Source organism: Aulonocara stuartgranti, assembly GCF_965226115.1.
Source record: "Aulonocara stuartgranti genome assembly, chromosome: 3".
Taxonomy (NCBI): Eukaryota; Metazoa; Chordata; class Actinopteri; order Cichliformes; family Cichlidae; genus Aulonocara; species Aulonocara stuartgranti.
This window is the reverse complement of record NC_138941.1, coordinates 45,491,371-45,502,178: the sequence shown is the minus strand read 5'-3', so window position 1 is coordinate 45,502,178 and position 10,808 is coordinate 45,491,371. Positions and strand designations below refer to the sequence as shown.

At 40.0% G+C, this 10,808-nt stretch overlaps 1 protein-coding gene and 1 long non-coding RNA gene across 2 annotated transcripts; one reads left to right on the top strand and one right to left on the bottom strand.

Moving 5' to 3' along the window:
- Positions 1 to 3,064: 3,064 nt before the first annotated feature.
- Positions 3,065 to 4,044, top strand: cbln8 (cerebellin 8; the record flags this gene model as incomplete). Its single annotated transcript, XM_082527790.1, has 3 exons — positions 3,065 to 3,247; positions 3,373 to 3,501; positions 3,764 to 4,044. The coding sequence occupies exons 1-3, from the start codon at positions 3,073 to 3,075 to the stop codon at positions 4,042 to 4,044; spliced, it is 585 nt and encodes a 194-aa protein (XP_082383916.1). The 5' UTR covers positions 3,065 to 3,072.
- Positions 4,045 to 9,627: 5,583 nt separating this feature from the next.
- Positions 9,628 to 10,558, bottom strand: LOC309703991. Its single transcript, XR_014276102.1, has 3 exons — positions 10,437 to 10,558; positions 10,099 to 10,119; positions 9,628 to 9,775 (listed from the first exon to the last, which is right to left on the bottom strand). It is a non-coding gene; the product is annotated as an uncharacterized lncRNA (long non-coding RNA).
- Positions 10,559 to 10,808: the final 250 nt, after the last annotated feature.

Sequence of the window (10,808 nt, the reverse complement as noted above, 5' to 3'; positions counted from 1 at the left end):
TGCCTGAAGGTAGAATCCAGCGGAGTGGAAAAACCCCGTGCTCACCCGGACCATGACATATACACTGTCCTTGAAAATTCATCTCCTTCACTGTAAATAAATTGTTTCACCACAACTCTATGCCTCCGTGAGTTCTGCTCCCTGAGTCAACCGGTATTTTTCATAACACATTATATCAGATGACAAAGGGTATTAAGTAGGTAAAACTGCAAAGAATTACTTGTACTGTATTATAACAACTAAACAACAAACAGAACATTTTTCTCTAAGTAGAAGAAAAATGGTCTCTATTCAAGCTGTTTCACCACCAGTATAACCCACTGGAATCATGTCTAGTAGATAGTTTACATTCTAAGTGTTTGTTTTGGCTGCTAAAGTACTGTGCTTGCTCTTTGGTAAGGAAAACAGTTTGTTGATATAACTTAGAGTTCATGGTCACTGATCATGATGAAAGACTGACACAGATAGAAACTGAATTTCTGCAGAAGAGCGATAATTTATATGTCTGTAGGGTGCCAAGTTTTACCCAGTTGTCGTAGCACATAATTTAGTTTTGCATAGACATATTATTCACTCTTGACAACATGGCAATCCAAATCCTATTTATGCAATAAGTGACTTGATTCTTGTCCACAGAAATCCATATGCTTTCATTTTTTCCTTTTTCTAATTATATGGTGTTATGCTGAAATTGTTCAAAAACCTGCTCTTCTGCACAAACTGTAGTTTCATAAAGTGACAGGGATAATAATAATTAACAGTTGATCATAAATAGCATAAATGCAGCCATGTGAATTATTAATAATCAGAGATGAGGGGAGTCAGTAACACAGAATCAAGTTTACAAAGAAGAATTTTGCCCTTTTTTTTTCTCATTTTTGAGACCCGAGTTCAGCCTGGAACTAGAATGCATCTGAAACACACAGATCAGTAGAAACAGACTGTTGTGTCTCAGCGCAACAATGTTTTAACTATGAACTCAGTGCAAGACAACGTGCACATACACACTACATATGATTTGTCTTCAGTGCTCAGAGTGTCTGATGATTTTTGGCCAATATGGGGAAGAAGGAGGCCAGGCTGTGTGTCATCTGATACAATGTCAAAGACAAAGCATTTTCTAGGACTCTCATTAGAAGTGCTGATTCTGTCGCTCTTCATGAAATCGTTAACCTAGGAGTCCACATAGAGTCTGCGAGTCCCACTACTACATGTTTAATGTCTGTAGTTATATTTTCAAAACAGACTTGTAACTTTTGGTTTAACATATTTGAGGGTAGTTATTTCACGTCACATCAAACTGATTTGAGCCAGAACAGTAACACAATCCTATGACGTTGCAGTCCCGGTGCTTTTGCATCTAGCTAGAAATACTGTGTAAGCATAAAGGGAGTAACTTTTTGTTAAGTGGCAGGTAATTTCAAATGCAATGTTTCAAAGAACTCTAAAAACAACAGCAAACACACAAACATTTTGTGTGCAGCCTGTTGCTAGCTAAAGTTTCAGCTGCTTTGCTTCACAGGAAGATTAAAAAAAAAGAACTTCACTGAGAGATGGAGAAAGATAAAAAAAAAGAAGGAATAAAAAAAAGAATAAAAAAGGACAGGAAAGGAAGAAGAGGGGTTATATTTAAAAATAAGAACTGCTCAGTGGCATTTGATTAACTTGAAATTTAAAGCTTACAAGTTTTTAAGTCAGATATTGGGTCTGTACATGTGACATATTTTTTCATATTATGAAACGTGCTGCAAAACAAACTAAGGCACGTAACTGTGTCATCTAAAGGTTGCATGAGACTACTGGTGTACTGTGTTGAATTTAAAGTAAAGAACAGTGTAGGTTACAGAGTAGCAGAGATATATTTGAAATTAAGCTGAGGATACATAGAATCATTCACTAAAAGATTGAACTTTGCAAGAACCCCCAAGTTTGATGAAAAACTATATCTAATGCACCATTTATATTTTTTACATTGTTTATTTTAGCTATAATATTTGGTGTGTTGACACAACATAGAGTTCATTGCCCCATGACACCAATTACACTGTGACAATTTTTTTAACACAATTTTTTTTTTTTCATTTAGTATTGACTCTTGCCAAAGACAGAAAATCTACAATGATGCCATGTATTAGTATTAGTGCAAATCCACAGAAATTAATATCAGAGAAAGAAAGCCTATGTATTATAACAGTAACCGTAATGGTCATGCTACATTTATAATAGTTAATGCTGTTATTAGTAAATGTGTTACTCCAGTGGTCCCCAACCCCCCGGGCCATGGACCGGCACCAGTCTGTGAGTCATTTGGTACAGGTGTGAAATATATGGTTTTCAGGGTTTTTATTTTTAATTCGGTTTCCCTGGGTCTTTTCCTCTGTGATATCAATAAATGTTCTTTTAGAAAAAATAAATAACTTTACATTATTTCCGTTTTTTTATTATCTGACTCTGAACAGTGTTTCGGGCGTCATTGTCCCTCATTACTCCCAGGTGGGACTGTCTCATTCCAGAGAAACAAGCACAGGGCTGTCACTGATTTAGCGTCATGGTGAATTTTGCAATTTCATGTACTTTATATTTGTTTTGTAGTTGTGTGTCTTATTTTAAAAGAAATATTTACGCATTTCCATAGCAACCAGAGAGCATTAAGGGGCACAGAGGAGGATGTTACTCTCATTGTTGTCGGTGCATTTTAGGAGGACACTTTCTAATAAATTTACACAATTACACAGTGAATTCGTTTTTATTAATACCACAGTTTTTGTCTTGGTCGTATCATTTTATTTTGTTGTACTCTTTATCCCTGAAACCTTAAAGGCCGGTCTGTGAAAATATTGTCTGACATTGAACTGGTACGAGACACAAAAAAAGGTTGAGGACTGCTGTGTTGCTCTTTCTTTATTGATTTCTTTCATTGTTCTTGGTTGACATAGTTAGATAACAAATACATAGAAAAATGTGTAAAAAAAAAAAAAAAGTATACGTGTTAATAATTAATAGCGGATGAGTAGATGACATAAAAGCAACCAAAGCAGATCATTTGTCAGAAGTGGTGGTGAAATTTCGAAGATGAATCTCAGCAGTTCATTTTTGATTTTGTTGTTTTGTGGCCTGGTTGTGGCCCAGGATACTATCGAAACCAATGCCATGACAGAAAAATTAAATTCTTTGGAAGTCAAGATGTTGAACATTGGAAGCAGGCTGGAAAACTACGAAAGTCGCATCCTTCAGCTGGAACAAAAAGGTAAAGAATAAAGCTGAAGCAGACGTTTGTTTTTTTTTTGTGATTTTCAACATCTGGAGAAATAAAATGATGTGAAGAATCATACTTTAACACATATCTGAAATAAACATGTTTTTTTTTCTTAGAGAGAAACACGGTCATATTCAGTGTTGGATTTGGAGAGGATTCACCATTTGGGCCCTTTAACACAGACGTAACTATGATCTACGATCACACATTTGTAAATATTGGAAATGCCTACAGCCCAGTTACAGGTAAGATTCTTCTTCACAGTTTTGTGTTAGTGAAGTAAATAAAGCCAAAAAAAAAATGCGCCATGTGATGATGCATGTTTACATTCAGTAATAACATTTGCAGATTCATAATACTGAAACTTTTTTGATAATTGTGAAAAAATGAAAGAGATTTAAAGATATTACAAGTGTTCAACTGAGGTGTTCTTGCATTTATACGTGTAAAACTTGCTTCTTCAGAAAATGACAAAAAATTAAAGGAGTTTACTTTTTTTTTCTCCAGGTGTCTTTACAGCACCTGTTTCAGGTGTGTACTTCTTTACCATTTTCTCTCATTCTGGAGGTGAACATACATCATGGCTGCTGTTCTACAAGAACAATGAGGTGATCTTACACATCCATGATCACCCGTCAGATGACACAGCTGATAATGGAGGAAATGCGGCGTTCCTGCAGCTGCAGCAGGGTGATACAGTGTATGTGCGTTTAAAGCAGGGTACACATGTCTATAAAGCCAGAACAGTAACAACTTTCAGTGGATTTTTGGTCAAGCAAAACAGTTAAAAAGAGATGTACATTTCTTTGAAATTGTGTTTGGCTGCAGTGGTTCTTGTGTGTGCTCCAATAAAACACATTTAAATGATACCTACAGCTGAATATGGGGTTTACTTCACTTTTGTGTTGTTAAACGATTTAGTGCTTATCAAACTAGTAAAAGACTCTTTAAATTTTGCGTGGAAATGCTAGTAAACTTGTTTTTGATGTATTTGTAACTAGTAGATGAACAATATTATGTTTGGAAACAGTTCACGGGGAATATTCAACATTCAATATTCAGGCCAACTGAGACATTTTTTCTACCAGTCTTTGAAACCAGGATTGAACTGAAACATTATTTTGTTCATCTCCGTCTCAGAGAAAACCAGCAACAACAACTTTGTACAACTCAAAGTTGAAACTCACACAGAAGCGAGGGAACTTCAGTGCAGTGTTACATGCAAATTTAACTTTGTATCTATAACCAGACCTCAACAAAAAAATGTAAATTTGTTTGTATAAATATGTTTTACAAACACAAATCTTTTTTTACAGACACACAAATTCTCATCTTTAGATGCACAAACATAAAATTTTCAAATATTTTGGTTTATAAGGTTGCAAAACAATTCACAACTATGCAGTCTGATTTACAAGTACAACATTTTTATGACCACAATTTGAGAGCATACACAATTGACTCTTGTGTTGTGAAATGCATTCTTGGATACCTTGCTGCCCCAAGTCTACACTACCACCAGTTCATAGCAGTCGGTTATCTAGGACCGACCTGTCTTGACTTACTTTGCACAATAACCAATCAGATGTTAGACAATCTGTAGTGGCAGTGTTAATCCCCCCCCCTGCTCTGAATTTGATGGGTGAGGCTGACAGATACAAGGTATTCATAAAGACAGCCGCAGGGACAAGTTCATTTTATTTAAATCACTGAATGACTGAAATGTGGGAAAAATCCACTACAGACAAGTCAATGCTGACAGGTTTTAATCATCCAGTCAGAAAAGATTAATCTAAAAGTCATCAACTGACTCCAACTGCCCAGATCTGATTTTAAAAAAGTTAAAAAAGTATTTTTTGGTGTTGAGAAAAACTTCGGACTGAAAATAAAATGTATTTCTATGGGTCAGTTAGAAGGTACTCACTCTACTTGGATTCACACGGTTCAAAAAGTTTAGGGTAGCATATTAGTTTGGATCACACACCCCCAACGTTCTGTAATGTTACTGATCAGCTCCACATTTATTGTGTATAGTTTTAGTCGCATGTTTTCACAACGGACCTGTTCCTCAAAAGCTGGCAACATTAGAGACCGTTACTCACTCCGGGGCTTCCCCAGAGGCTGGGTTACAGCCCTCAGCTTACTTTGGACCCCTGGAGGCCAAGATGCCAGCTGTGAACTGCACCGGGCTGTCACTGCCTGAGCAGGGTCAAGGCTCTGCGCAGCTGCGGCCCTCCTTCTGTGTGCCAGAGGCCCATGTGCCTACTGGTTTTGTTTCATGTGTGCCAGAGGACCATGTGCCTACTGGTTTTGTTTCACGCGTGCCAGAGGCCCGCGAGCCTGCTGGTTTTGTTTTGGGTGTGCCAGGGGCCCCGGTGCCCGCTGGTTCTGCGGCTGTTTTCGCTGGGGGGCCCGAGGAGCCCGTCCAGCCTCCTGTTTCGCCAGCTGGGGGGCCCGAGGAGCCCGTCCAGCCTCCTGCTCCGCCGGCTGGGGGGCCCGAGGAGCCTGTCCAGCACCATGCCACGTCGGCTGGGGGGCCCGAGGAGCCCGTCCAGCCACCTGTGGCTGCTTCACCACCTGTGGCTGACCACTGACCCGAGCCGTGACATTTTTATCTTTTATTCTTTTAAATCACACGTCAACTACACGAAGTGTAGGTAAGTAAGTAAGTAAGTAAAATTTATTTATATAGCGCTTTTCACAGATAAAAATCTATGGTAACCAAGGTGTTGGTTACGGTAAAGCATGTGACAATAGAAGCTGAGCATATATCATATTCTTTTTCAAAGGTGAGAAAAAAAGATTGATTTTTCTTCAAAAGATTTTTTTCTCATTAAATACACTCAACAAAAATATAAACGCAACACCTTTGTTACTGCTCCCATTCCCCATGGGATGGACGTAGAGACCTAAAATTCATTCCATATACACAATATAATCATCCCTCCCACACAGTGGTCACAAATCAGTCCAAATGTGTGGTAGTGGGCACATCTGCTATATTGAGATAATCCATCCCACCTCACAGGTGTGCCACATCAGGATGCTGATCTGCAGTTGTCGTTTCAAGCTCCATCCCCTAGAGGGAGCGACAAAATGGCCACCAGCACAGCATACAGTAAGTAACCCACACAACCCTGTAGTTCATGCCGCCCTGCCCAGGGAAGGCCCGGAGGGCTAACGGGGGAGGGGCCAAAGGCAACTACACCCGCCATGCACGGCAGCATCCAACTGCGGGCAAGGGGTCAAAAATGCCGGGAGGCAGGGCTCATTTACTCACTGCCTGCAACCAGGCCAACCAGGCAGCAGCGGCACCTTAACTGCTGAGGCTGCATGATAGCAACAACCTTGAGGTCCACTCTACTAGATGGGACCTTAGGAAGGGCTAATTCCCACACCCGGCATGCTCCAATCACCAACAGGTAGCCGGCACTAGACACAACTTGAATTCCCCCTTCACTGTTTCTAAGCTTCTGCGTCACAGTGCTGACAGGTAAAAGAATATGCTTGGAACTCTGACACATCTCCCCAATGTAGCCGAGCTACGAGCCAAGCCCTGCTGGTCACGTTAACCCGCAAGCTGCGGGCGACACGCCAGACAGGCTAACCGGTTGGATTAACGATAGGCCGGCACAAACCGTAGCCTGTCTATTATGTTTATTCCCCACAATGTTAAGCAGGCCAACAGCGAACACTTGGAACGCTGAAGCCGTATCCCTGGTGTGTGAACACACATAGCAGCCGAGCTGCACACTCACACACACACACAACACAAGTGGAGATCAAACGATCACCCGCGTCACGTCTGCACAGCTGTTTTATATGTAAGCTGTGGGGTGTAGCCGGGTGTGCCGGAGTGTCTTAAAGAAATATCCACACGCCACGACCAAGAGGGGTCGTTCCCCGTACATATGGAATATGTAACGGTGTGGAGAGATAGTCTCCATATGCTAGAGAAGATCAGCAAACACACAAACTGTGTGTGATACTTTTTTAAAGCAGGAACGTTTTCCAACATGTCCAGATATGTAACTTACATCTTTATGATTCATTTTAGAGTTTCTAAAATCAGATCGTGGATCAGTGAGTGTGCTGCTGATAATTCTGTTTTCTCCAAAAGTTTCATGAAAGTATCAGATTAGTTGAGGTCAAACTGGTTAGTTTGCAGGGCTGTGGTGAAGGTTACAGAGGTGCTCGGTGCAGAGCGTGGTCAGTGTTAGAGTGCACCAAGGTTAGCAGACGTCAAAGTCAATTTATGCCGATCCTTAAGTTCTCTTTTGAATGCTGGCGTTACAGAGTGCAGGCTTTGGATATCAGCCAAAGAGCTCATGTAACATCTGTTTATATGTTGTTGAACTGAGTGGTGACTGTGACGTGACATCAGCTGATCACAGCTGCAAAGGAAACTCCCAAAACAAATGACTGTGTGACTGAGTCTTTCCTAGGGCTGGGTATCGTCACTGATTTCTAGAATCGATTCAATTCCGATTCACAAGGTCCCGAATCGATTCGATCCACGATTCGATTCGATTCGATTTAAATCTGGGAAATTTTGACAGTCAGAAATATTATAGTTCAGATCAGTACATTTGCATATTTTTGTATCAATAAAAAGGAAGCTGACACACGCAAGACTTTATCAAAGGTGTGAGCATTACAGCAGATGCCTTTGTGTCAAAGCAGCTGAAGATAAAACACAGAAAAACATGAAGGTGATTTTCCTGGCCTGGGATTTTATAAAAATATTCTGCAGTACATCAAAAACGAAAGAAAACCATTAATCAACATATGAACATTACCTCTGACGTTACAGCGGTTTTATTAGAGACACGGTTAAGCGTTTTGCATTTTGAATAATTTTAAAAAGTTTAAATTTGTTACTGTCATATTCCCATATATCATTGTGATGTTGTTTATTCTATTACTCTTGTTCTCTTCTGCTTGTTTTCTTTTTTTCTTTCTCAACAGGTGATCGATATATGCATTTTTTTTTCCTGCCCATTCTGTTGGTTTTTGTTTTTTGCCCTTCTCCCCCGTCCCTCTTCTCAGCTGTTTCTCTTTCCCTCTTTCTTTCTCCCCTTCTTTCCTCCAGTCAAGTCTGTCCCGTATTCAGCAAGTGAAAATAAAATAAACAAAAGGTGAATCAAATGGACCATTATGGCAAGGCTGGGATGGTCAATTTGGTCAAGTAAATCCGTTGGGCATCTTTCTTTGCCTTTAGACAATTATTCTGATGGCAAAAGAGCCAAACGGGACAGGCAAAAAAAAAAAAAATTGTTCAGTATTGAACAGCAGAAATGAGGTTTTCTTTTCGGAAGAATGTAAAAGGGAAAAAAACAGTGGCCGACAGCGCTGTAAGCAACAGTAGACTTGTGCGTAACAAGCAAGCGAATAATGAAGAAAGGGAAACTGTTCTTGAAGTTCAGAGAGAGAGAGAGAGGAAGAGAGAGGGAGAGAGAGAGAGCTGTGCATCATGGTCGAAGCAAAACAGTAAAAGTCAGAGTGAATTCATGACGATGTTTATGTGAAGCGTTTGGATCTTCTTTTGCTCCTGGTTCGGTCAATATTGTTTGGAGAGAGATCAAACTAACAGCTTTAGAATCAGCGCATAAAGGGCGTGAACACAAAGCGCGGACCCGCCGACAGATCAGAATCAGCGAGCTGTCGGCTTTCAGCCCCGACCGTGAGAAAGGCGACATCTAACTGATTCTGATCCGCAGGTCGCGCTGTGTGTTTAAGTCTATGTGCAGAATCCCTGTACCTGCTCTCATTTAATGTCTTAACTGTTTGGTGGTTCTTGAAATTTTGTGAGATGTCACCAGAGATTCTGGCATTTCGGGCAAAATAAATTTATATTAAAAAAATCGATTCTGGATTTTAATGAATCGATTTTACGTTATCCAAGCCAGAATCGATTTTAATCGATGAATCGATTATAAAAACCCACCCCTAGTCTTTCCCATCATGTGTTCATTAATGAGCCTTACAGAGGTGCGTAGTTGTATTTATTAGCAGCAGGTTCCCCGTTTAAAGTCTTTATGCTAAGCTAACCATCTTCTGACATGAATGGACAGAATAAGGTCAATATTTTCATGTGACAGCAAATCTTTGACAAATCAATGCCCCCAAAGAACGATGACTTTATACTCTTGGATGAAATTAAATTACTGTGATATCTGGTTTGATTGTTGTGCAGAAAACTCTGTACTTTGCAGTTCAGCAATTTGTGCAACAGCTTGTTGTTTTTAAATGTTAAAATAAGTGAGGAAATATTTAAAAATATCTCTAGTGCACATAAATATTACACTTCACCTTCATCATCATATTACGCCTCAACAAAGTATAAACTTGCAGCAGTGACTCACTCTGATACAGAGGATGCAGCTGTCAGCACCCACTGGTCGGTGATCAGAGACCCTGCAGAAAAAGTGTCTACAGCAGTGAACCAGGGCCAACTTCCTGGTGCAGCATCACAAACTCCTGTGATGCTGCTGCTGTTCACAGCACTGCTGCCACATGCTGACAAAGAAGAGAGAGCACAGCTAAACAGATCAGCCAGCACATTAAAACCACTCAGATAGATAAAACTAATCAACACTCTGCTGGGAGATCCTGAGCAGTGACATTCATGTAGATGTTATTTTAACATTAGACTGTGGTTTACATGTGATCCACAGATGTTCCTCCTCTGTCTCAGAAAACTGGACGATTTTACAGAACAAAATCACAGTTTACAGAGAAAACAGAGTCTGAAACAAATGTGGACATCAGAGTTTTATATGTGCTCATTACTGTACAGCTTACAGAAGGAAGACAAGGTTCAAATGTCTTTGGATGCTTACTGGGCTGCTGTGAGTGACAACCTGAAAATGAAAAAACACAGATAAACCTGTTAAACCTGTGAAAGTAAGCACTGATTGTTTTTTCCAACTCGAAGAACCTATCATGCTAAACACAACACTTTTAAGGGGGAGAGGATTGTAGATCTTTAGGTTTAGTTTCTATATTTAAAACAGCTTTTAAGAAAATCTGCATCTTTGCTGAGACAAAATCCAACTCTGTCATTGATGATGTTGATAATTTTGACAGAAAACCTTTAAACATTATACTACAAGTTCATCTTCAAGTGACATGTCTTTGCTTTAAAGAAAGAAAACAACCAATCAAACCATTTTCTCACCTTTGCAGAAGAAAATGATCACCACAGTGAAGCAGCACAAACTGTTGGAGAGCCATGGTTAACTGCACCTGTTTCAGGTCATCTTAGACTTTAAACCTGTCAAATTTATGTCCAGTTCCGCCTGTTCCAGCAGTTATCGGGGCCCCACCAAAGAATCAGGTCAGACTCGTTGGTCTTTGTGCTTTTTTTGACTGCAGTTATGCGCGAGGCACTGAAATTTGGTGCAGGTTCATTTTTCAGTTCAGTTGTGTTTATCCAGCCCCAAATCACAACAACAGTCACCTGATGCTGCTTTATACTGTAAGGTAGACCCTAAAGTAGCAGGTGAGAGTCCCCACACAGCAGTGATGTGTGTAATGTCAGAGAGTCAGT